The following is a 26,242-nucleotide window of genomic DNA, read 5'->3' on the forward strand; positions in this document are numbered from 1 at the left end:
GTGACCGAAGTTACAATGGCACTCAACAACAAAAATGACTTATTTTTTACTTTGTCTTGAGTCCTGATGCTGCTTTTCTTTCTTCCCAAAGTTGGATAAGAAGAAGGACCCCTTCAGTCTGGCTGCAGGGCCCTCCCCCCAGCAGGAAGGGAACAAGACCCTCAAGTAGGTACCTCGGGGCTTTGACCACCTTTGGAACACGGAACTGGAGAAGAAATCCTTTTTTTAAAAAAAAGGATATTTGCTGTGGGCTTGAAAGGAACTTCTCCAGCAAGGGCGGTTCCTCAGCACAGTCCTCTCCATGCTACCCCAAGGAATATTTGAATTGCTCAGAAAGGGACCTGCTGCTTCTATTTCCTTTCCTTTCCTTTCCTTTCCTTTCCTTTCCTTTCCTTTCCTTTCCTTTCCTTTCCTTTCCTTTCCTTTCCTTTCCTTTCCTTTCCTTTCCTTTCCTTTCCTTTCCTTTCCTTTCTTACTTTTATTTGATTTGTATACCGCCCTACTCCCGAAGGACTCAGGGCGGTGAACAGCCAAACAATAAAATACATACATACAAAATTTAAAAAGCAGAAATAAAATCGAATTAAATTGTTTGGCCCAGACAGATTAAAACCCCAATCAATTTAAAACAAATTTAAACTTTGAGGATTAAAAATATTAAAAAATATTAAAATATTAAAATTGTTTAAAAAGAGGGAGAAAGTTAGGCCTTTCCTTTCCTTCTTTCCTTTCCTTTCCTTTCCTTTCCTTTCCTTTCCTTTCCTTTCCTTTCCTTTCCTTTCCTTTCCTTTCCTTTCCTTTCCTTTCCTTTCCTTTCCTTTCCCTTCCCTTCCCTTCCCTTCCCTTCCCTTCCTTTTCTTTCCCTGTGTTATATTGTATTTATGAATAATTCAAAGTGGCAAACACACGCTATCCTTTGGGGATAGGTTTGGGGAAACTGCTGTTTGCGTCTTGATCAGTCTTTCCGCTGGTGCAGAGGTGGGGAATTATGGCCCCTTTATGACTTGTAGGGACTTCCACTCCCAGAATTCCTGGGCCATAGTTTCCCACCCCTGTGTTAGCGCTTTTCGGTGGCTCAATAAGCCACGTCTTTTGTTCCAGGCCTCTCCTGATGTTTACCATGGAGAACTGCTTCTACCTGCTCATCTCTCAAGCGGTTCGGTATTTGAAGGATCCGGCGGTGCACTCGCGAGATAAACAGCGCATGAAACAGGAGCTCAGCTCAGAGCTGGTAAGGGGGGGGCCACCCTGGCTCAGTGGGTTACTGCGACTGTCGTTCCCATCATCCCTGGCAGCAGCTGCCCTTGGCTGGGCTGAATGGGATGATGGCAGTCCCATCACGTACGCAGATGGCAAGGGTGGGAAGGAGGAGACGGACCGGTTGACCTATTTGCCTCCTGCCTTTATTATTTGTACATAAAACTCATGGTGGCGAACGTATCTGACACACCTTCCTCCTATTTTCCCCACAACAACATCCTTGTGAGGTGGGTTGGGCTGAGAGAGAGGGACTAGCCCAGTCACCCAACTGTCTCACATGCCTAAGGCAGGACTCGAACTCAACGTCTCCTGGTGATTGGCCAAAATTCACCCAGCCAGCTTTCAAACCTAAGGCAGGACTAGAACTCACCGTCTCCTGGTTATTATCCCAAGCTTATCCAAGTAGCTTTCATGCCGAGGGCGGTACTAGAACTCACGATTCCTGGTGATTGGCCCAAAGACACCCAGCCGGCTTTTATGGCAAAGGCAGGACTAGAACTCACCGTCTCCTGGTTATTATCCCAAGCTTATCCAAGTAGCTTTCATGCCGAGGGCGGTACTAGAACTCACGATTCCTGGTGATTGGCCCAAAGACACCCAGCCGGCTTTTATGGCGAAGGCAGGGCTAGAATTCACCGTCTCCTGGTTCCTAAACCAGCCTCTTAACCCCTCCTGTAACAGAATCCTGTGTTCTCTTTTCAGAGCACGCTGCTCTCCAGCCTGTCTCGCTATTTCCGCCGTGGTGGTCCTTCCTCGCCTGCTGGGGGCCTTCTGCCCTCTCCCCAGGGAAAACCCTCCTCCAAGCTGGGGCCGGAAGGCCAGGACCCCCTCTTCCAGCTGGTGCAGACCTTTGTCAGACACGTGCAAAGATAAATGCCACCCACCCCGGCTGAAGACGATTCTCACTCCAGTTCGTCTCCCATCCATTCTGGGACCTCCCACCCACCACCAGGGAGGCGTTGGCTGGTCTCTTCCAGCAAAGGACCCCGTCTGCGGGAAAGACCCCCACCCCCACCCTCCCAAAGCAATTGTGTCGCGAGTAAATCTGGCTTGGCCTTCATAAGCCTGTCCCTTATTTTTCTAGCTTAACGTACAGCCCCAGGATGGAAAGCAGATGGAGAGAGCTTGAATTATCCCTTCCGAAAACAGTATCGGGCATTAATCTCGTAGGTCGAGGACTGTTTTGTGACGGAGCTTTGTCAGCTAAGGGCAGAGACCCTCCTGTCAGGATTCCCCCTGTTTTCCATGGGACCCGTCTCTGCCGTTCTGAGGGCAGGGAAGAGATATTTTTTATAAAGTCCTCGATCCTCGTTCCAGGCAGGATCGAAAACCAGAATCCCATTGCTTGAGTCTCCCCGTTTTTTTGTACGAGTTGTTTCCTATTTATATTGATTAAACACGTTTCTAAGCAATGCTGGGGCTCCAACCTCTTGAATGTTCACGAAGTGTAGCCCGGTTCGGCTTCCGCTTCCGAAGCCCAACTTTTCCCGGAAGGAATCAAGCGGCGCGTGAAACAGTTGGAAGAACACAAGAGAGGCCTCTGGGAACGTCGGCTCTCCACGCTTCATACGGTGAAGCTACGGCTCTTGGCTGCTTTAACATCAACACCCCGGACCCGTAAAACATTCTGCAACTGTCTCGATTAAATGTACGGAATAAAACAAGCGTGCTTTGCTTTCGGTAGAGATTGAAATACAGGTAGTCCTCGAATTATGACCATGGTGCAACAACAGCAATGGCACTTAAGACTTCTATACTGCCCCATAAGTGCTTTACAGCCCTCTCTGGACTGTTTACCATGTCGGCATATGGTGTTGTGACCTAGGCCCAGGTAGTTATTACCAGACACAATCGGTCCTAAATAAACATATTTTATTAGAACATCTGAGAATTCTCTGCTTAGTCCAAGGTTGTTGAGCGAATCGCCATGGGGATCGTGGGAATGCCGTTGCTAAGTGAACCCATTGTTCGCCATGGAGTGTTTTTTCCCCCCCAAAAAATCAGAAGTAAACACTCACAAACGCTGCCAAAAAGTCCACAAACATTGTAAATTGCAGGTTGTGATGTGGGATGTTGCAAACTTGACAGGTACCCGAAATACAGTCATGTGACCATAGAGGGGGCAGGGCCTCTTTTGGAAGTTTAGAACTGAGTTTTTTTACGGTTGGAACGAAAATTCAAGGCACTAGGCAATTGGTTCATACTTAACAACGGTCGCGGTATCCTGGGGTCATGTGACACCCCCCCCACCTTTTGCGACAAGTCCAGTCAAATGGGAAGCCAGATTCACTTAACAACCATGTTACTAAGTTAACAACCGGCAAGGCAGGTCGTAAAATGGAGCAAACAAAAATTCATTTAGCAACGAATTTTGGGCTCAGTTGCGGTCCTAAATTGAGGACTACCTGCATTTCTCTAACCCCTGGGGCCAGTCCCGATTTCTGCCTAAGCCTTGGGTGGGGGGGGGGGGAGAAATAAATAAATTTAGCTCCAGAGCCACAGACATCCTGGTTTTTTTTTTTTGGAAGAAAGCAGCCGAAACTTGAGAGCAGCTCTTAACTTTTAATTAATCAAAGATTGCAGTAACAAGAGTGTCGGCCATTTCCTTTACATCTGAGCTCTTGGCCCGTTTCAAAGTCTGCAATTGTTAAAGGAACTCGACAAAGGAAGAAAAAAAAAGCAGAATACAAACAGTTTGCAAGGAAAGATTGGGGAGGAGGTCCCCACACACCCAGAAAAATGGGCCTGGGGTTACTTGCTGCCTCCCCCCGGTGAGGATTCCCAGATCCGTAGCCCCAGCGGGGTTCCTGACTCGGACCGGGGGGGATACATGCCAAACACCAGAGAATGCAAGAAAAAAACCCCAAAAGCCCCAAACCCCATTCAAATTGGGGGAAACCGTGCAGAAGCTTTAAACCGAGCACACAGGAAAGAACATCTATAACTCAGAAAAGGATAATAAAATGTTTTATACCAGGGTGGGTGAGTGGAAGGGGATCTGAAGCTGCTAATAACAGCTTCAGATCCAATCTTCTGTTTCTAGGATTCATGATTTCGGCTCCCCCAAAGCAGCTTCCGAGCTTCTGCCGGTGGAACCTGATTATTCAGAAGTATTTTTTTTTTAAGTATTGTGAAAACCACAGGATTTTTTTTGCCCGAAGATTGCACCGGCAGAGAATCTTCCTGCCTGCCAAAACATATTTGCCCCAAAAGATTTGGCAACGTCCCACACTCCTGGGACATTCAGTGGATCCCTCCAGGAAAGGAGGACTGGAGAGCCTCGTAAAAAGCTCAGAAATGCTGCAAGAAAGAGCAGAGTTACCTAAACCCCGTGTGGCTTTCTTAAGAAGAAACCCAGAAGGGATAATATAAACGAAGCCCAAGTGGGAGAACGGACAACAGGCCGGCAAGCAAAAGAAACGTTTGCAAGTCGTTCGGAATAGATTGCATTTACAGAAAGGGCTCTGCAACCCGACGTCAGCCTGAAAGCGCAAAGGGAAAAAAAGCACCGGTCAAGCTTTGAACCACGCGGCCTCAGGTGGCGGGACGGTGGCCGAATCTGCTTCATGCTCTGTGCTAGGTTACACTGGTACTACATATGGCTTCGAGTTCGGCAGAAGCGCCCCAAGGATCGGAGCTATGGAGCGTGAAGAGATTTGACAAAGTCCGGGCACCTCAACCTGCAGGCAGATGTGTTTGTTAGATGTGTGGGTGTGTGTCTTTGCACACCTGAAGACAGGGCAAGAGGAAACACAAAGGTGTGGAAAACTGGTGCATGGCCAGATAATCAAAGCCTAACGGTTAAAAAGAAACTTCAGCCCGAGTTGCAAATTCCATCTCTTTTTCTTCGTGAAATTCTTAGGATCTTTCTATCGGAAAGTTTGACCCCACAGGGATGGCTTGTCTGCTTCCGATAGGTTTCTTCTCCGACTGGCTCCGAGTTGGGGAATGGGCTCTGATGGGTGGGCAAAGGGGGGAAGGCTGGGCCTGCGTTCAGAAAACTCCTCCCTTCTCTCCCCACATCATCACCCCCACTGGCCTGGAATGTCTACAATCGATTGAAGGCTCCGAATAATGTAAAGAAAAAAATAGGGGAAGAAAAAAGGGGAAGGAAGGAAGGAGAGAGGGAGAAAGGAAGGAGGAAAAGAAGGAAAAAGAAAGGAAAGGGAGGAAGATGGAGAAGGAAGGAAGAGAAAGAGAAAAGGAGAAAGGGAAGGATGGAAACAGGGAGGGAGGAAAGATGGGAGGAGAAGGAAGGAAGGAAGGAAAAATTAAGATGGGAAGGAAGGAAGGAAGGGTCTCTAAAGTGGCTAGTCCTCATGACCCACCACTATCCCCAACGAGCTAGGGGTGTCTTCCCAGCAGCTCCCAACAATTCTCAAAGCCAACTAGGATAATTGGAGGGGAGTCCCTGAAACCCTGGAGAACGGAAGTGATTCACCACCATCCCTTTGGGGCCTTAATCCACACAACCTAAGAACCCCAAATAATAATAACAATAATAATAATAAATAGTGAGAGCGAGGGATCTCGGAATGAACCAGTTTCCAAAAGAAGAAGAAAAAGAGAAGAAGGAGAAAGAGATGATTTTCTTGCAGAGTCCTTGCCAGGTGCGCTTAGCTCAGCAGTTCTAAGTAGGTGACAGGGACTTTGCCTTTCTTATTCCCCCGCTCTCCAACCAGCCAATCAGGGTCCATCCCTGGGAGACTGTACACAGTGATCATCTGAAAGAGAGGAGAGACGGAAGGGGGTCAGGCAGGGTTGGCCTAACCGGGGTTTTACTTGAGTGCTTTTTTGGGGCGGTTCTTCATACAGACAAACGGCAGGAGAATTTTATTTAATCCAGCTTGGATTTTGGGCAGGATTCAGAATGAAATTATGATTGTTATTTACTGTTTGGCCCATTCACATCACATTTCGATTAAAAAAGCACAAGAGATAAAAGATGTAAGATACGAAATGCCATGTCTAAAATATTATGAACAAATTACAATTATTTATAATAATTATAAATAATAATTGTAATAATAATTTTGTATTATAAATATTCTAAAAGAATGAGGGAAGCATCTGAAAGGGTACGAAATCCCCTCTTTATGGAGGCTGAAGGCCCCTTTTCCTACCTAACCCTGTAGGTGGTCCTTGACTTATAACCATTTAGTAACTGTTCAAACTTACAACAGCACTGCGAAAAGTGACTTACAACCTTACACGACCATCGCAGCTTCCCCACAATTCACGAGATTAAAATTTTGGACGCTTGCCATACTGCAAAATCCCCATTCCCACCCCACTCTCGGGCCAGCCAGAGGTGGTATTTGCTGGTTCTCCAAACTACTCAAAATTTCCACTACCGGTTCTCCAGAACCTGTCAGAATCTGCTAGATTTCACCCCCGTGTCGTGGGTTTTGGCAGGGCTGCCCAGGTGCCACGCGTTCTCCCAGCGCCTTGCCCGAGATGGTGGGGGTGCCAACCTCATCCGAGAGTAGGGAAAGCTCGCTGCTGTCGGCTGCATCGTAGTCATACAACACTCGGGCTTTCCGGGTCCCGCTGCTGGGGGGCTTCACCTCGCTGGGATTCAGAGCTTCAACCACCGGAGCCGAATTGGATGCTCCGGCAAGCGTGGGCACCACCGGGAGGGTGGGCACGGCGGGCCCCGTGGCGGCAACCATGGCGGTCGGGGAAGCAGCGTTAGGCGGAGGCGATGTGGACTCTGCGTTGCCCACAAAAGTCCCCGGCAACCTGGATAAGGGAAGAAAAGATGAAAGGAAGTTGCAAGCCGGCCCTTCCAGCGTTTCGACTCCTGCGGTTCAAGGTGCTTAACACTTAATTACAAAACTTGCAGCCGCTTATGTGTGAGGTGGGAGACTCACATGCCAAATTAATCATCTCTGTTCACTTTCCAGAGGATGCACAGACTCCTCTGCTAGGCAAGTCACGGGGTTCAGACACCGCCAGGTTAAAACTAGCTAGGTTTAAGCAATTGAGTTGTGTGAACGGGGCCACTAAGCAATTACAGAGTAAGAGTTGGAAGGGACCTTGGAGGTCTTCTAGTCCAACTCCATTCTTAACCCTAGACTAGGGATGGCTAACCTTTTCGGCACCGAGTGCCCAAACTGGAAGGTGTGTGCATGCGTGCGTGCTGGAGCGCTGGAAACCCAAATACCAGTGCATGCCTTTTTTTGGGCTGTTTTCTGGGCCAAACACGGCCGAAAAACCAGCCGGAAAACAGCCCGGAAAATGGCCTGAAAACAGCCTGAAAAAGGTCTGGGAGCAGCCTGGAAAACAGCCTGTTTTGGGGCCCTTTTCAGGCCGTTTTCCAGCACTCAGGTGCCTGCGAAGACCAGCTGGCCAGAAACCAGAAAAGTAGGTGGCGACTGCGCATGTGCCCACAGAGAGGGCTCTGCACGCCACTTCTGGCACGCGGCATTCCATAGATTCGCCATCACAACCCTAGACCATCTCTTCTTAACAACCTCCAAAAACTTTTCATTAACCAGGTTTCCTCACCCAGTAAAAAGTAGCTGAAAAAGATCTACAAACACTGTAAAATATTTTTTTTAAAAAAATTTCAAAACTGTTCTATCCACTTTTATGTCCGTACTAAAATAAGACAATTTTATATATATATCTAATTTATGCAATTTATTTATATGGCTATTACGCAATAACGAAGTACAGCCCACACAGCTCAAATTATAAAGTGAGATACAGGAAATGGCAACGATCTAAGAAATTTGATCAATTTAGCAAATCCTAACGAAATTGCGCTCTTAAATGTTAAAAGAAAACCCCAGCTTTGGATACGATACGAACTTGCGCGGAGGATTATAACCCTGAAATGGTTTCCATTACAAATTAAACCACTGATAAAAAAAAAAAATCTGATTTTTTTTTTTTAACTTACATTTCTCCTCTGGAGCTGAAAGCCAGAGAGGGACAGAACAGAAGACAAGAAATGAAGAAAAGAGAAATCCCCTGAAATTTCAGAGCTTAAAATATGAACAGAACAGAGAACACAGAACAATAGGATTGGAAGGGGCTCAAGCCACAGACCCTAGACCATTTCCAGTCCAATCTCTTCTTAAGCCTCCAGTGATGGAGCACCTCAACTTCCAGAATCATTGCACTGATTCATTGTTCTCACTGTCTTAATCTGTTGAAGACCATCAACCGTTCTGACTACCCTCCAAAACGTTTTAAGTTTGGCCGAATGTTTTCAGTGCTGAGTCACCGGGGGCGAGGTCATTCAAGTGCGCTGCATCTGGCCCTTTTTGGGACCCCCACAGATATCCTCCCCTTAATACACCCTGGGCAGCTTCAAAAAAACAACAACATTTAGCTACCTATTCAGCTGCTTCTGGAGATCCAACATGTATTGGTAGCATTGCGCGTAGTACGTGGTCTGAGCTTCTGCAAACTCGTGGAGACATCGGAGGTGGTTGACCTGAAAGAAGGAGAGTCCAGCGTATTGTCCAGGGAAGGTTACGGGCGGCTCTTGCTGAAAACTGGAGATTAACAGCCTTTATTTATTTTACTGGGGTGGCCTAGAGGTGAAGATGCTCGCCTTCCACTCGGGAGGCTGAGAGTTCATTCCTAGGCAGCGACAGATGTTTCTCTCTCTGGGCGCAAAGAGAAAATATCTGCTGTGAACCCCCACATAGGCGTCAGGAAGGGCATCTGGCCAGTAAAGGCTCAGTTCCGTTCAGTCGCCTCAACTCCACCCGAAACAAGGGATTAAAGAGTCATAAAAAGAAAACAAAGATACAGTACTGTTGTTTACACACCTTTTTATTTTTCTCCCTTTTTATTATTGTAAGCCATCTAGGGCAGCCTTACGGCGGGCAAATAAATTTAACGAATGAATTAAAAACTCACATGTGTGCTGTTGATTCCTTCCAAAAGAAGCCGAGTTACTTCCGCCTGTCGATCAAATTCCGTCTGGGCCATCCGAAGCTCGTGCTCCGCCTGCAAAACACAACGGTGGAGCCCCCTCAGAACGAAGGCACAATCCATCCCCACCCACTCCCCAAGGAAGCCTTTCAGCCTGTTTTCTGCATTTTATTAATGGAATATCATTTTTTTTTTAACTGCAATCGATTTTTATTTTTGGTTACGGACTTTGGCAGGATTGGAAGATGCTACAGGGACTCCTCATCTTACAACCATTCGTTCAGCACTCGTTCAAAGTCACAACTGAAAGCGTGACTTATGAGCAGGCCATGGTTGCAAGTCGAAGTCTATCTGTATGTAAATCCAGAAACGGGGTTCATTCAGCCACCAGATTCACTGTCTGGTACGAACGCAACACCCCCCAGGGTCGACTTCCTTCCGTTCCAGGAAAAGAAAAGATGGACATTTTTGGATTAAAAAAAAGAAGAAAAAGAAAGAATACTGGAATATTGGTAGTACTTACTTTTTCCACCTCGTCACTCCAAAGCTGTGGGGAACCACAGGACAAACGGAAAAGCGAGTCAACATCAGAAGACACCAAACCACCCACATTCCAACACAACGAAGCCGCCTTGAGGGCGGCCACAACAGGGGTGACTGTGGGAATGCAGCCGGGCCTGTCCCCCACCCCGAGTGGCAGACGGTGATAGACCTCCAAATGGGGAGGGGATTCCATTTCCTCCCCTCCTCAAACCCCACTCCAACCCACCCCCAAGTCAGGTGTTTGGATTAAGGTAGACCAAGGGTCTCCAAAGTTGGCCATTTTTAAGACTTGTGGATTTCCAACTCCCAGAATCCCCCAGCCAGCCATGCAGCAATTTTGGGAGCCGGAAGTCCACAAGTCTTAAATTGGCCGAGTTTGGAGATTCCTGGCGGCTAGACAGACCCACCTGTCCTATGAACCAGGGGTCTCCAACCTTGGCAACTTGAAGACTTGTGGACTTCAGCTCCCAGAATTCCGCAGCCAGCTGGCTGAGGAACTCTGGGAGTTGAAGTCCGCAAGTCTTAAAAGTTGCCAAGGTTGGAGACCCCTGCTATGAACTATGAGAAGCTCTTCGTTCTTCATGATGGACCGTCTAGGGCCCCCCCGTCTGCTCACTTTGGCGGGATCTGGCACAAAAGCCCACCCCCCAAAATGCAACACGCCATGCATTCCATGACCAAGCCTAAGCAAAGCAGCATTTCCAAGGGGAGGGAAGTGGGTGCCTTTCTTTGCCACGGCAAAAACGTTCCCCCAAAGTGGGCCACATCCCAAGGGCAGATTTTGGATGGAGAGACACAGAAAACCAAGGGTGTAAACCTCCAAACATCGCAACTTTTAACACTTGCAGACTCCCAACTGCTTTCATTTTGCCCCTGGCCCTTCTCTTCGTTAGATTAGACCTGTGATGGTGAACCTATGGCACGGAACTGGTCCGAACTGGTAGAATCCCACCACTGTCTCTGGATCACAATAAACTATTTAGTAGCACTGAATGTCCTCCTTTTCTCTCCGGACTTCCACCCACGTCTAACATTTTCCCTACTCCTTTTTGGGCCGAATGAGCAAGCCGTCGCCCCTTCCCCAAAGTTGCCAACTTGGAGCAGAAACGCCACTTTGGAAAAGAAAGGCCCCCGTGAGGTGATGACGACGCCTGATTTAGGAGCAGCCAGCATGCAACGCTGAAAGAAAGCGATTCCTCTGCCAAGCCAGGATTCCGGGGACCCGGTGGATCGTCCCCCCCCCCAATCTCCCTGAATCTGGATTGAATCTGGTTCCTTCCCAACGGGAGTGTCAGCAAGGCGGGAAACGGACACGGGGAAGGGGTGGTGGTGTTTCGAGGTTCCGACATTTTAACGTGAGGCAGAAACACAGCCGCAAACCCAGATGAACCGGACAAATGTCTGAATGGGTGGACAATGCTGGCACCCCCTGAACTGCTTTGGGAAGGAACCGTGCGGTGGTGGTTGAGTGAGAGCCAGGAATTCTCAGGTGGCAATTGTTTTTTCTTCCTTAAAAGACTGTCCCCCGTTAATTAGGGGGGACGGACAGGAAAAGGATGGCAAAATAGGAGGGAGACAGGGAGGAGTTATGGGGTCTATGGAGATTCTCAATCATCCAAGTCATGGTTGTCCCAAAAGAGCAACTGGCATTTCTTTTGTTTTTCCTTGAAGACATTTCGCTTCCCAACCAAGAAGCTTCTTCAGTTTGACTGGACTGAACTGGAGTCAGAACTGAAGAAGCTTCTTGGATGAGCAGCGAAACGTCTTCAAGGAAAGACAAAAGAAATGCCAGTTGCTTTTTGAAAAAGCGCCTTTGGGACTTCACTACCTCCGTCGGTGTTCCATGCAGAAAAGCCTCAAGTATCTTGCACCCCCATTTGGCTTGGAGCGAGTGGCTCAGTCCTGGGATCAGATTAACCGAGCTTGCAAGGATTCTGGGTTCAAGGCAGGTTGAGAGGAAATTAAAACAGAAAAAGGAACATTTAAAGCGTTCCAGAAATGTGGACTTAAAATTCCCAGAATGCTCTGCAACATGGCAGGGAATTCTGGGAGCAGACATGTGCCCACCTAAAGTCTCCCTTTAAACGCCCAGAATGCTCTGCGGTGCCCATGTGCAGGATGGAGAATTCCGGAAGACGTATCTGCCCATCTGGAGAATCTCCTTCAACTCCCAGAATCCTCTACGGTGCCTAAAAGGCAGAGCGGGGAATTCTGGGAGTTGAAACGGGCTCAATCGGAGGCTGTCACAGCCACCAAGCTGAGCTTCGGTGCTGAAAAGGCGTAAATCAAGTCAATAAATGAGCAAGCAGCGTGTGAATCTGCAGCCGGCCTCTTCCTTCTCCTCCGTGCCCGTCTGTCAACTTGGCACTTTTGCCAGGGTTTGGCCGGGGAAGGGATCGTTGGAGGGACGCTGCCTCCAATGGGAGCCCGTTTGCAATGCCCCTTGGCTGGGGCAGACCCTCAGAAGGGGCATGACTTGACGAATTTCCATCTGTTGCTGCTTGTCCTGCCTTCAGGTGCTTTGGAGGATAGGTTGACCCCCTCTTCTTTGTGGCAGCCCCCCCCAAATATTGGAACACTGCTATCGTGTCACCCCTAGTCTTTCGGGGATCGCTCGGCTGCTCACGTTAAAATGCTGGGCGCAGCCAGTGCTGGGTCCGGTCTGCGTGAGGAAGGGGGTCTGGGGGGGAGGGGGGAGAAGGGATGACCGAGGATAGAGGGGGGGGAGGATCTGAGAACCGGCACTGGTCTTACCGCGGCTGCGCTGGCGGAGAGAATGTAATTACGCGGTCTAGTCTCTTGAAAGTCGGGCACCGCCTACGGAGGGGGAATACAAATTCACACACAGATCACGGGGCGGGAAAAGGGGGGTGGGCGGGCGTGGGAACTGGCAAGGAAGAGCAATCCTCTGGGTCCCCCAAGGCCTGAAGGGGACGGTTAGGAGGGTCTCCCCAAACCTGAGCGTCCTCCCAATTCTCTTCCGCCCTATTCCTCAGGGCTTAGCATCTTACATGGACTTCAACTCCCAGAATTCTCCAGCCAGCCTGCTTTAAGGCGGATGGACCTCAACTCCCAGAATTCCCCAACAAACATGCTGGCTGGGGAATTCTGGGAGTTGAAGCCCCCCCTCCTCCCCCCCAGATCTTAAAGGGGCTGAGATTGAGATGCCCTTTCATTCCGAGCAACAGAACAATAATACTTGATTAAACTCGGCAGCTGCCCGACTCTCAACGACTCTACTTGGAAGGCAGAAAATGAAATTACGCCTCCCGCAGGCCGGGGAAGGCAGGGAGCAGCCACGCCGCATACATTTACACCGCCCAGCAGCTGCCTTCAACTCTTCTCGCTCTCAGGCTTGCTTGCTCACGCAGACATACAGCATTCCCAAAAACATGAGGACTAGAAACTTGGGGGGGGGAGAAATAATGCCAAATTCCACACCAACCATGCAGGTTTCATGCATTCGAAATCCACCCAGCCAGCGGACGAGGAGGAGGAGGAGGAGGAGGAGGAGGAGGAGGAGGAGGAGGAGGAGGAGGAGGAGGAAATGTTCGGCGGGTAAGGGCTGGAGTCCGATGGGCAGGATGGAACCATAAAATAAATCCATTAAAAAAAAAACCAAATTTGCGTGCTTGAAAATTGACCGAAATAACGGGTGTTGTAAAAGGGGCACCAATTTCTTGCTAGATGGAATTAATTAGCCATTTAGGAGTCTAAAATTTTCTAATAAGATTTCTGTGATGGTCTTGGCTTTAGAATGACTTTATTTATTTACTGGATTTCTAAGGAGCCCATCTCACGAATACAGCGACTCTGGATAGCTTTGCAATGGAATACGGCCGTGAGCCATTTTTTTTCAGTGCCGCTGTAACTTAGGACGGCCGCTAAATGAGTGATTGTAAGTCAAGGACCATCTATACCGCTGCTTCCTTAACCTGCCAGTGGATTCTCTAAAAAACGGCCTGCTGGCTGCCCTCCTTGGCTGGCACTAGGAGTGGTGCGGTGGCCTAGAGGTGGAGCTCTCGCCTCAAAATCAGGAGGCTGTGAGTTCGATCCTAGGTAGAGGCAGAAGTTTCTCTCTCTGGGCACAATGAGAATATATCTGCTGAACAAAACTCAGCACTGGCGACAAGAAGGGCATCCGGCCAATAAACATTCTATTGCCCAGACTCTACCCTGCATGGTATTATGGGGTCGTTAAAAAAAGATGATCATACATCTCCCAGCTAGGCAAGCTTGGCCCATTCACAGGATGATTAAATAAATCCCCTTTCTATTCCATCCGTACCTCCAATTCCAAGTTATGAGACCTTGTGAACTACTCCCAGTGGGTTTCCCAAAATTCCAGTTGTGGTTTGCAGGCAGAGACTAAGAAATTGAGCTCGGGGGTAGTTTAAGGATTAAGGAGAGAGAGAGGCGAAGGCATCCTGGCCAGATAGGTCTAGTGGTGAAGGCCAGTAGAAAACCAGGAGATGGGGAGTTCTAGTCTCGTCTTAGGCGTGAAAGCCGACTGGGTGACTTTGGGCCAGTCCTTCTCTCTCTCTCTCTCTCTCTCAGCCCAACCCACCCACCTCACAGAGTTGTTATTGTGGGGAAAACAGGAGGAGGAAGGAGTATTATTGGATGTGTTCACCGCTTTGAATTACCCTATAAAGTAATAAAGGTGGGACATAAAACAAAATAAATACAATAAATTCGGCTAGATGTCCATGCTACCCCTTTGTGAAAGCAACGTTTCTTGCTCAAGAGCCCCTTCTCCCTCTCGCCTCCCCACACATGCCATTCTCACACCCCTTCCCCTCCCTAAACAGGGCTGTGTGTAACCTGGGTTCCTTCAAAAAAAAAAAATTAAATTAAAATCCAAACAGCCTCTTTTTATGGAAGGCAGCTCTCAAAAAAAGAGACCAGTCCAGAAAACAGATCCAGCAATCGTCTCTTCCTTTTCAACCATGTCTTTGCATCTCTTAAGGACTAGAAACTTTAAAACTAAACTTTAGCATTTTGCTGGCACCGTCTACGCACAGCCTTGTTTCCCGCAATCCTGCCTTTGAAACCCAGCTCCATATTTGAGGAAGGGGCTCGTTGTCCCCATCCCCAAATCCCCACCCCATTCTCTCCATGCACCCAAGAGGTCTTCTCAAATGATGTCCAAAAAGAATGATGATAATGATGACGCTAATAATAATAATAATAACAATAACACCACAGCACTACTAACACAAGTAATACTCACAGTTCCCTCACACTGAGCAAAATAACAGACGAAAATAAATAAATAAAAAAAAAAAGAGAGGACAAAACGAAAGCAGAGATTAGTGGAGCAAAGAGCAGGACATAGGAAGGACAAAATATTCAGAATAGCAAAAATAGCGTGTAGGAAACGAAACAAGGCAGGAAGGAACCAAAATCTCCGGCATCGAACGAGGCTTGTTAAAGACGCTTCCGGCTGGATGGGCCAGGATGATTCCTAATTGGATGCTGGTTAAGGTCCCAGGAGGTCTAAGTGTTCAATGAGGACTAGGATATTCGACGCAGGGAAAGAAAGTTGAAGCAAGGGATCGGGTGGAAAAAAGTTGTGCCAGAAAAACTGGCTGTTTCTTGTCCAGGATTTGCAATTCCTGTTCTGGTTCTCAATTTACAACTGCCATGCCGTAACGGTCGTAAAGGCAGGCCCCTGCTCCGTTTTCTTTCTTTTTGGGGGGTGGGTGGGGGTGGGGGGTGAGGGCAGAATACGTCACAAACATATCAAGCTTTTCCCTTCCTCATCAGAGACACGCACAACACAGCCCATCCGGCGGGCGAGAAAGAAGAAGAGGGATGGGATCTGGCGTGCCATGGTGCTGATGGATACACACATGGGGTGGGGGTGCAGGCAGGACGGTGCGGAGGGGGCGAGAGGGGAAAAATTACCGCAGCTTTCGCTTCCGCGGCCCTCGCTTTCTTCAGCCGAGCTTTGCAAGCGTCCAGGTCCAGGCGACGGTTTTGCAGGATCCGTCTCTCTTTCTGGAAAACAGAGAAAAGTCCCGGGTTGGGCTAGATGACCTTCAGAGGTCCCTTCCACCTCTGCTGTTCTGTATTCCGATTTCCCTCGACTGGTGCTTTTGCATTTTTGGAATAGGATATACGGGTAGTCCTCGGCTCAGATTAGCTTAGAGGTAGGTAATAAATAAATTTAATAAATAAATGAATAAATAAATTTACAAATTAAATGCAAATGCACCTGCCGGCTTTGAAAATTTGGCACAGCCCTACAACAATTAACACCTATGAAAATTGGCATTGGAAGCAAATTCCAGCAAAGCCCCGCTTGCTTCGGGCAGGCAAGCGAAGGAGCCCCTTCAATTCCAAACGGGCCCCTCTTCCCTCATCCTGCCTGCCCTTCATTTTTACGCACCGAAATGGTTCTCCAGTCGCCTTCCAGGAAGTTGCGCAGCGGAGTCAGGAAATTGATGGAAGCCGCGTGGATGAAGTCCCGCTCGGCTCCTCCCAGACGCCGCTCGGTCTCGCCAACTTTGATGAGAGTTTTGCCTACCGAGAGAACAGACGGTTGGCATTTCCTGGGCTTTTGCAGGAAACAATTCGTTCGTTCGTTCGTTTCAAGAGTGGGAAGATCTGTCCGTGAATCCCAGAGACTCTGTGCCAAGTTTTGCCTTGCCCTGCGTTTGGAAACTAATTATCTGGCAGCTTTCCAAGCGAGATAAGGTTTGTGTCGATAAATACTCCTCTGAAAGACTGTTTGGACAAGCCTTGCTGACTGTGAATGAAAGGAATTCACAGCCGTGTAAATAAAAGGGGTTTTGCCGGGATCAAGACTCTGCTTCCTGCTTTTTAGGGAAGCCTAAGTCCGAACAGTGGAGAGGAACGAAGCCTCCGCCGGCCATGACTCACCATAGGGAGAGGTGACTCCGAAGTCAGTAGCCGCTTCCATCATGTATTGAGCCAAAAGTTCCACATTGGTGACCCGAGATGGAACCTTCCTGTCCAGCTTCTCATAGAGGAACTCTTCCACTCGGGCACCTGTGACCGAACGGACAAATTGTGTTACGCACTGGATGAGGAGAACAAGAGGGCCTTCCTTAGAAAAGGGGGGAAAAAAACAATAACTTATGACCGGTCCTAATTTATTAGCACACCTGCGGGTGCTAATCAAGGCTTACTGGGATTCGGTTGAAGCAGGATCTCTGTCTGTCGTAAAATCTTCTCCGTCCAGTTTTTGGTGGTGTCTGCTCGAGCCAGGAGATTCTCAAAATGCGCGTCTAATTCTGTCTTCTCAGCCTGGCCAAGTTTCTCCTCTGTGAACTGCAGGAAGAGAAGGAAAAACCAGCACGAAAGAGATTAGTCCTTAAATTGTAGTTTGAAAAGTAAGGTTGTAGATGAAATTTCTTTATCAGCAAATATAAATTTAGTATAAAATGGTTTGTCGTGAATGCGACTGCCTGAGGGCTCCTGGATTGGAGCTGAAAGGCGAAAGGGAAGCACTATGTTCCCTTCCATATTGGGGTAGACCAGGTGCTTCGACAAAAAAACATCTATCTATCTATCTATCTATCTATCTATCTATCTATCTATCTATCTATCTATGCATTCATTTAGTGACTGTTCAAATGTTACAATGGCACTGGAAAAAAGTGACTTATGACCGTTTTTCACACTTACGACCGCTGCAGCATCCCTGCAGTCACGTGATCCAAATTCGGATTCTTGGCCACTGATTCACATTTGTGAATCACACGGGTAAGAAAGATTGTAAAATGGAGCAAAACTCAATGATCTTGGTTAGAGCAATGGAAGTTTTCGGCTTAATTTTGGTCATAAGTCAAGGATCTCCTTGCCCCAAGTCTTAATTTTACAAATTCGTTCTATTTAAATAAAACCCCTCAATTTGGTTCCCCAGGGAAATAGTGGGAATTTTCTATTGAGGCCATCCAAGATTTCACAAAACGATATTTTGGGGAAGGCCATGGTCGTACTTGCAATGCTCCTGCAAGCGCTCTCACAAAATGGAGAGGCCTGGTCCAAACACAAACGAAGAAATACCCTGCTTTTAGGGTATTGTAATAAAATATTATACGTTATTTGTCCTTTGGCTCTGTAAGAGAGACATGTCACTTATGGAGATGGGCAGATGTAGGCATCAGATCAGTAAATGAATAAATAAAGAAAACCACTCAATAAAAAAAGCATTCTTTTGGAGAGAGGGGGCTATGGGATTCAGAGGCATTGTTGGGAGGGGAAATCTGCAGATATTTTAAGGTCTGCAAACTCTAAACTTGATTTATATCTGGGCATTATGAACTTTTTCCCAGCTAAGAGAGGGGAAAAAAAAAACCTGGCACAAATTCCAATCGACGCCCGTTAAATATTTTATGCCAAAAACAGTTGCTTGGAAGAAAATTTCTCCAAAGGAGCCAAGAGAGACTTGTAACTGCAGAACTAAGCGGATCATTCCACAGCAGGAGGGGAAGGGTAATGAGTGCCTCACAAATTCAAGGTCTCGCTGAAAATATATATATATTTTTTCAATTAGCTGCTAATGAAAGAAAAGCACCTGATACCTTGGAAACTCAGTAGCAGCACGATAATAACATATCTTTCTGGATGGTTTTTGTTTCCTGCGCCAGCTGTTTATATTTCCTCTACTTTGGATAATATGAATTCTTAATAAGAAGAAAAGGAACAAAAACCCACAAATAGAAGTAGAATGACTGTGGTAAAAGAAAGCAATGGTGGTATTTATACAGGGATAGCCCTCAACTTATGACCACAATTAAGCCCCAAATTTATGTTAGGTAAAGGTAAAGGTTCCCCTCGCACATATGTGCTAGTCGTTCCTGACTCTAGGGGGCGGTGCTTGCCTCCGTTTCTAAGCCGAAAAGCCAGTGCTGTCCGAAGACGTCTCCGTGGTCATGTGGCCAGCATGACTCAATGCCAAAGGCGCACGGAAACGCTGTTCCCTTCCCACCAAAGGTGGTTCCTGTTTTTCTACTTGCCTTTTTTACCTGCTTTTGAACTGCTATGTTGGCAGAAGCTGGGACAAGTAACGGGAGCTCACCCCATTACACGGCACCAGGGATTCGAACCGGTGAACTGCCGACCTTTCGATCGACAAGCTCAGCGTCTTAGCCACTGAGCCACCGCGCCCCTACTAAAATTTATGTTAAATGAGAAATTTGTTAAGTCAGTTTTGCCCCATTTTTTTTTTTTACTTTTCTTGCCACATTTGTTAAGTGAATCATTTCAGATGGTAAATTAATAACACTAACAGGGGAGGGGGGGAAGGGGGAGAGAGGGGAGGATATTGGACCTGAGTGAAGACTTCACAATGAACCATATTGCGATGCTTATCTATTTTTAAGCTGTAAATTAAGATCTGGTTGAAGACTTCATGGTGCACACCAATTCATATCTTTAAATGGGAGGGGGGGAAGAGAGAGTGAGCAAGAGGGAGGGGGGAGAGAGAGAGTGAGAAAGAGAAAAAATGCTGGACCTGAGTGAAGACTTCACAATGCACAGTACTGGGGCTGATATCTATGCCTATCAGTTTAAGGTGTATGAGAGGACCTGAGTGAAGACTTCATAGACAGTCATTTATAACTTGTAATGGGTGGGGGGAGGAGGAGAGGGAGGGAGGGAGAGAGAGAATGAGACATGTTGTAGTGAAGGAACCTGAGCAAAAGCCTCACTGTGAAGAAGCAGAAAGAATGAAGTGTGTGAGTGAGTGATTGTGTGAGTGTGTGTATGTGCATATCAGGGTGCCATCGGCCAAGTCATGTCGGCTGGCGACACCCAGGGGGAGGGCCTTCTCTGTGGGAGCCCCAGCCCTGTGGAATGAACTGCCCCCGGAAATTCGTAAGATTTCTGACCTCCGGGTATTTCGCTGCGCACTCAAGACCCTATTGTTCCGCCAGGCTGGGTTAGCAACATAATTTTATATTGGATGTTTTAAACTTTTGGGGTTTTAAATTAAGCCAAATTTATTTAATACTTTTAAATTATTTTAAATTGATGTCTATTCTGTTTTTAAATAGGCTGTACACCACCCTGAGTCCTTCAGGAGAAGGGCGGTATAGAAATAAAAATTATTATTATTATTATTATTATTATTATTATTATTATTATTATTATTATTATTATTATTATTATTATATGGAGAGAGAAATGGACCTGAGTGAAGACTTCACAATGAACAATATTGCGACGCTTATCTATTTTTAAGCTGTAAATTAAGATCTGGTTGAAGACTTCATGGTGCACACCAATTCATATCTTTAAATGGGAGGGGGGGAAGAGAGAGTGAGCAAGAGGGAGGGGGGAGAGAGAGAGAAAGAGAAACAATGCTGGACCTGAGTGAAGACTTCACAATGCACAGTACTGGGGCTGATATCTATGCCTATCAGTTTAAGGTGTATGAGAGGACCTGAGTGAAGACTTCATAGACAGTCATTTATAACTTGAAATGGGTGGGGGGGAGGAGGAGAGGGAGGGAGGGAGGGAGAGAGAGAATGAGACATGTTGTAGTGAAGGAACCTGAGCAAAAGCCTCACTGTGAAGAAGCAGAAAGAATGAAGTGTGTGTGTGAGTGAGTGATTGTGTTTATGTGCATATATGGAGAGAGAAATGGACCTGAGTGAAGACTTCACAATGAGCGATGCTTATCTATTTTTAAGCTGTAAATTAAGATCTTTAAGCTGTAAATTAAGAGAGAGAGAGAGAGAGAGAGAGTGAGAAATAGAGCAAATGGTGGACCTGAGTGAAGACTTCACAATGCACAGTACTGGGGCTGATATCTATGCCTATCAGTTTAAGGTGTATGAGAGGACCTGAGTGAAGACTTCATACACAGTCATTTATAACTTGAAATGGGTGGGGGAGGAGGAGAGGGAGGGGGTTAGAGAGGGAGAGAGATTGTGGTGAAGGAACCTGAGCACAGGCCTCCCTGTGAAGCAGAAAGAAAGTATGAAGTGTGTCAGCCTGTTTGGTTGAATGTAACAGGAACACAGTTGGAAGGGACCTTGGAGGCCATCTAGTCAAACCCCCTGCTCACGCAGGAGACCTGTACTAGGGATTCGAACCGCCGAGCTGCCGACCTTTCTGATCGACAAGCTCAGCGTCTTAGCCACTCAGCCACCTAGCTTATGCACTTGTATATGAAGATGCATTAGCAAAAAGTACAGCACATTACTGTGACTTATATCCATGTTTAAATGTATGTGAGGAGGACCTGAGTGAAGACTTCATGGTGCACAGTAATTTATACCTTTAAAGGGGGGGGGGGGCGAGGGGTGTGTGTGTTACTGGACCTGAAATGAAGACTTCACAATGCACAGTAATGTGGCTCCTCTATTTAGCTCAGAGAGCACCAAGGACCTCACGGTCCTCCTCCTCCTCCACTCCGCAAACCCCTCTTCCCTTCTAGCACTGATGAAGTTACCTAGTTGGGTCGTGTAACGTCTGCAAGGAAACCACCAAGCTCAGAGAGCACCAAGGACTCCACAGTTCAACCCTGTTCTCCTTTATTGGCATTTGGGGGACGGACGGACGGACGGACAACCAAAAACGCCTCACAACTGAGATCATTTCACTACTCCTCTGAAATCAGCTGGGCTCCGGATGGCCCAATTCCCACACCCAAACTACTGCCCTTCAAAAGAAAACCCAGCGCTAAAACACCATTGAGATGAGGATGCGGATGGTTATTTGTTATTTTCCTGGAAATGGTACACAAAAAACAACTTGAAGCTTTCCCGTGAACGACACCAAGCCAGCCCCACACAAGAGAGCGAACTGGTGACTCAGCCCCCAGCCGGCCTCCCCCCCCCCCGGCTTTCAGCTCGCAAAGAAACTTGGCTGATGAATTACCAGCCGGTCCGGTTTCCGAAGCTCAACTTCAGCCGTTATGAGCTCAGTCAAGTGTAAAGAGGCAGCAACTGCAGTATTCTCTTTCCCATCGTCCTGCCTGCGTCCCAAACCCCAAGGTTAAGGATTCTGCGGAAGAATTTCTCTCTCCCATCCTTAGGAGGGTTGGCCTTCAGGCACCAAAACTCCGGTTCTGCAAGTCGCTCGTTTTGATGCCCCCCACCCCCCACCCCCGAATCAAAAGAACAGGGATTCCTTGACTTATGGCCACAACTGAGAGCAGAATTCCCACGGCTAAGCAAGGAAGGGGGTGAAGTTAACCCTTGCACGATTTTTACGATCGTTTTTGCTCACGACCGAATCACCGGCGCCGTCGTTCAGCGGATGGTGTTGTTGTGTTAAGCGAAGCCAACTTCCTCCGTCGACTTTGCTTGTCAGAAACTGGATGGGAAGGTCGCCAAAGGGGGAAATCGGGTGCACCCAGGATGCTGCAACAGGCATAAGTCCATGCCAGTTTCCAAGCACCGGAATTCTAATCACATGACTACGGAGACGCTGCAATGGTCCCCAAGCATGAAAAACAGTCACAGGAAGTCACTTTTTTCAGTGCCGTTGTAACTGCGAACGGTCACTAAATGAAGGACTACCTGTATCTCAACCGCCCATAAAGAGCTTTTTGGGTTCTTCGTGGCTTGTTAAATATAAATTGCTTAGAAAATAAACATGCCAGGTGGGCTCAGGGGATGCAGGCTTCCACAAGGAAACCTCTTTACTTATCCAGGTGAGAGGACAGGTGAGAAGTAAGTAAAGGTGACAGGAGACTTCCTGAAGGGCGGGCAGAGGAAGTAAGAGGGAGAGAAAGTTAGCAATTGGATAATTTTATAACTGGCCCATCGGACCCAGCCTGGCATTGGAAGGATCCAGGCTAAAATTCCCACTGCAGGTTGCAAAACTGTAGCTCTTCCCCCCCTCCTTCTCTCCCTCCCCTTCCTCTCCCCCCCCCCCCCGCCCTGGGCAAACAGGCCTGGTTGCAAAAAAGCAACTCAAGAGGCTCAAAGTAACTGTGCAAAGGGTTATTTCCAGAACATGGTCAATGCAGCGGCTGTAAAACCGGAACAATGCATCTCCCGAAAGGCTGAGGTTTCATTTCAGCCAAGGCTTGCGCCGAATTGCACCGCCGGCTGAAAAAGAAAACAGGGAAGCAGCATTTTCTGCCTTGCTCCAACGGCCCCATCTTCCCTTTCTTCCACCCTCTTTCCAAAGATCACCCCCTCCCCTTTTTCTAAAATTCAAAAGGAAAGCCGCTAAAAAGGACTGAATGACTCTGTAAAAGAGGGAGCAGTTCCCTTTTTTTAAAGTATATGTATGTGCGCGTAAAGATAATATATATATTACAGTATAGGGAAATTAAATAATTTATATACAATTGTAAATATGCATTGCAATTTGTGCATAAATGGTAACATAATGCTGCAAACATATTGCGAGTATATATAAATTACTAGTCACATTGCATATTTTGTTTGTATCCCTCTTTATTCTTTATAAATAACTCAAGGCAGCATACATACCCAATACTCTTTCATTCTATTTTCCCCACATCAGCACCCTTTGAGGTGGGCTAGGCTGAGAGTGACGATCCCAGACTTTGTCTGTCTGTCTGTCTATCATCTATCTATCTATCTATCTATCTATCTATCTATCTATCTATCTATCTATCTTTCTCCTCTCTCACTTTCTCCCTAATATATAAGTATGTATGTATATATATTATATATATATATATATATATATATATATATATATATATATATATATATGCACACAAATATATAGTAACCTATTTAAATTGCAAATATGCTTTGCAATAAATACATGTATTAAATACTCATACAACATTGCAAATATATATATTACAATGTGAATACATTTTAAATAAAACATACAATTACATTGCAGTATAATAAAAATGTAATAGCCCGGCAAATATACATCGCAATAAAACAAAATCCTAAAATTTCCATCAACAGTTATCAACCCTGAAGCTGCCTGAAGTTGTGACATCTTGAAAAGCAGAAGTGAAGCGATCCGCAATAAATAATTTGGACGGCAAACCCGAGAACCATCTGTCTGGAGGCACCTTTGGCGTACATTTTTTTCACAAGATGCAACAGGGAGAAGCGGAACCTGGGGTGGCTTAATGGTTGAGCTGAGCAAGTCCAGAAGGAAAGCAGAAACCTGTTTTGCTTTCAGAATCAACAGGAGGAGGGTTGGCTCCCTGCTTGGACCTGGAGTTTATACAAGCTATTCAGCAGACATGGGGAAGAAATGGAGGTAGTGACAGATTTTATTTTCCTGGACTCCAAGATTACCGCAGATGGGGCCTGCAGCCAAGAAATTTAAAAGACGCTTGCTCCTGGGAAGGAAATCTATGGCAAATCTAGACAGCATCCTAAAAAGCAGAGACATCACCCTGCCCACAAAAGTGTGTATAGTCAAGGCTACAGTTTTCCCAGTTGCAATGGATGGCTATGAAAGTTGGACCATAAGGAAGGCTGAGGGCCAAAGAATGGAAGGCCTTTGAACTCTGGTGCTGGAGAAGACTCCTGCGAATCCCTTGGACTGCAAGGCGATCCAACCCGTCAGTCCTAGAGGAGATCAACCCTGGCTGCTCTTGAGAAGGCCAGATCCTGAAGAGGAAACTCAAATCCTTTGGCCACCTAATGAGAAGGAAGGAAGGACTCCCTGGAGAAGAGCCTAAGGCTGGGAACGATGGAGGGCAAAAGAAGAAGAAGGGGACGGCAGAGAAGGAGGTGGCTGGATGGAGTCCCTGAAGCAGTTGGCGTGAGTGTAAATGGACTCCAGAGGATGGTAGAGGACAGGAAGGCCTGGAGGAACATTGTCCATGGGGTCGCGATGGGTCGGACACGACTTTGCAACTAACAACAACAGTAAATCAGCAGACATCAAGTCACCCTTTCCTCATTAACAAGTCAGGAAAGAGGCTGAGCTGGGACAAAGAATTCCTACCCAATTATATACTAGTATATAATCTTTTTTCTCTTCTTCCAAACACCAGCCATGTTTCATTCTATTTCTCTATATTTTATTCCTTCTGCAATGGAGCCCCATCTTCAGAAAATGTCCGTTTGTCTAGCAAGCAATGATCCACTGATCAGAAATAAGAGTCCCATCCTTCGAAGGGCCAGATGCAACCTAGAGGGGATGTTTGTGGAACAGATTTCTCTTCCATGGCCTACCCAAGGACCAGGTTGTGACATTTTTACTGCCTCTTTTTTTTTTCTCCCCACCAAGTTTGAACTGCAAGGTCAGCAGGACAGGCCCCCTATGTTTGAGATGCCTTCAGACCAAGGTTTATTTCCTCCTCCTGCTGCAGCCTTCGGGAAAGCGGCCTTTACAAACACACCAAATTCAAAAGGTGGAAGGGATGTAGAGACTAGCAAGGTTGCACAGTCACCATTCTGGAGTCTTTAGGAAACCGTCAGTTGCCAAATGCAACCCGGATGATGGCTTAACCCTTGGTGGGCGAAAGCAGCCAGCTGTGTGCAGTGCGCACCCCGGGAAGGAACAAACAACAAAACAAACCGAAACAAAACCACAAAGCATCTCTCTGTGCATTCATTCAGACAAGCAGAGATGGACAGGAGAGGCGTCAAGGCAGATTTTGCAGGACCCAATCCTGAATTTCAGCCTGCCCTGTTTGGGTGCTCCTTTGAGGGCTGGCCTGTAGCGCCCGGAGCAGAAATGGGAAGCTCGCCCTTTAAATCCACGCAGGCCTCGTTCACACAACCCCGAAGCACCCAACATCTCCAGCCAACCAGCTGCAACCCGACTCACCCACCCACCTGCCCATCCATCCATCCTCCCTGGCCTAGCATGGCATGTTGCATTAAGTCAGATCCCGGGTTGGGAAGGGAGTGGAGAATGATAAACACTCGATCTATTTCTTTGGGTGCCTCCTTCCCTTCCCACGCTTCTCTAGCATTAGGTGGTGATGGAACAAGCCAGTCTGCCCTCCTCTTCCTCCTCTTCCTCCTCTTCCTCCTGCACCTTGACACTCCTTGCAGACACGCGTTAGACTCGCAAGTGGCATCATCAGCCAAGCCCCGAGCTACCCAAAGAAGCCCCCTCCCCTCCAGCTTCACGCAACGGCCCGATTCAGATGACCAGGCGGGGAAAGAAGCGGTTCCCACCCCGCCTGGAAAGCCCCCCGACCCCAATCTACCTGCACGGCCCGGGTGAAGAAGACCCCCGCATCCGAGGCCAGCTTCTTCATGTTGAAATCCATGGGAAAAGCGGCGAGGGCGACGGCTGGCTGGCTGGCTGGCTCTCCCCGCAACAGAGCGAGCCGGCTGGGCTGGGCTGGGCTGGCGCTGCGGGCAGGCGAGGAGGAGGAGGAGGGGGAGGCGGAGAGCAACGCCAGCGAACGGCCGCCAGGCTCGAGCGCCGCCAACGCCCCTCCCCGCCCAGCCAGCCAGCCAAGCAGCCCCTTAAAGGCACCCAGCTCTGCCGGAGCTATCCAAACCGCGCGTAAAAACGCAGCCTTTTTACGCACCGTTTGCCAATTGCAAGGCTCCGTCCCCGGAGTAGCAGCATAGAACCTAGAATAAACAGGAGTTTGGAAGGGATCCTAGAGGTCATCTAGTCCAGCCCCCTGCTCGAACAGGAG

General features: G+C 47.6%; 2 protein-coding genes across 3 annotated transcripts in view; one reads left to right on the top strand and one right to left on the bottom strand.

The window, feature by feature from the left end:
* NUP188 (nucleoporin 188) overlaps positions 1 to 2,672 on the top strand; it is a 31,485-nt gene extending 28,813 nt beyond the window's left edge. The window contains exons 42-44 of the mRNA XM_070955646.1: positions 92 to 165; positions 1,102 to 1,231; positions 1,963 to 2,672. Coding sequence (XP_070811747.1) covers positions 92 to 165; positions 1,102 to 1,231; positions 1,963 to 2,133 — 375 coding nt within the window. The 3' untranslated portion in view covers positions 2,134 to 2,672. The remainder of the gene's footprint in view (positions 1 to 91; positions 166 to 1,101; positions 1,232 to 1,962) is intronic.
* A 1,145-nt stretch (positions 2,673 to 3,817) lies between these two features.
* Positions 3,818 to 25,895, bottom strand: SH3GLB2 (SH3 domain containing GRB2 like, endophilin B2). 2 transcript variants are annotated; one of them, XM_070955727.1, is made up of 11 exons: positions 25,799 to 25,895; positions 16,854 to 16,995; positions 16,585 to 16,713; positions 16,091 to 16,224; positions 15,607 to 15,699; positions 12,451 to 12,513; positions 9,677 to 9,700; positions 9,139 to 9,228; positions 8,607 to 8,707; positions 6,735 to 7,002; positions 3,818 to 5,984 (listed from the first exon to the last, which is right to left on the bottom strand). In XM_070955727.1, the coding sequence occupies exons 1-11, from the start codon at positions 25,859 to 25,861 to the stop codon at positions 5,877 to 5,879; spliced, it is 1,215 nt and encodes a 404-aa protein (XP_070811828.1). In that variant the 5' UTR covers positions 25,862 to 25,895; the 3' UTR covers positions 3,818 to 5,876. The 2 variants fall into 2 exon arrangements, with proteins under 2 accessions (XP_070811828.1, XP_070811829.1); XM_070955728.1 differs by lacking the exons at positions 9,677 to 9,700; positions 12,451 to 12,513.
* Positions 25,896 to 26,242: the final 347 nt, after the last annotated feature.

Source organism: Pituophis catenifer, unplaced genomic scaffold (genome assembly GCF_029215685.1).
Source record: "Pituophis catenifer annectens isolate HBS135680 unplaced genomic scaffold, rPitCat1.0.hap2 SCAF_17, whole genome shotgun sequence".
Taxonomy (NCBI): Eukaryota; Metazoa; Chordata; class Lepidosauria; order Squamata; family Colubridae; genus Pituophis; species Pituophis catenifer.

What these genes read in the sequence shown, in the direction of transcription:
- SH3GLB2 (XM_070955727.1), bottom strand. Translation starts at nt 25,861, where the DNA reads ATGGATTTCAACATGAAGAAGCTGGCCTCGGATGCGGGGGTCTTCTTC. An exon ending in CCGCGGAAGCGAAAGCTGCG is followed by an intron (nt 12,514 to 15,606) that starts GTAATTTTTCCC and finishes CCCCCTCCGTAG; the next exon opens with GCGGTGCCCGACTTTCAAGA. An exon ending in GGAGTGACGAGGTGGAAAAA is followed by an intron (nt 9,229 to 9,676) that starts GTAAGTACTACC and finishes TGTGTTTTGCAG; the next exon opens with GCGGAGCACGAGCTTCGGAT.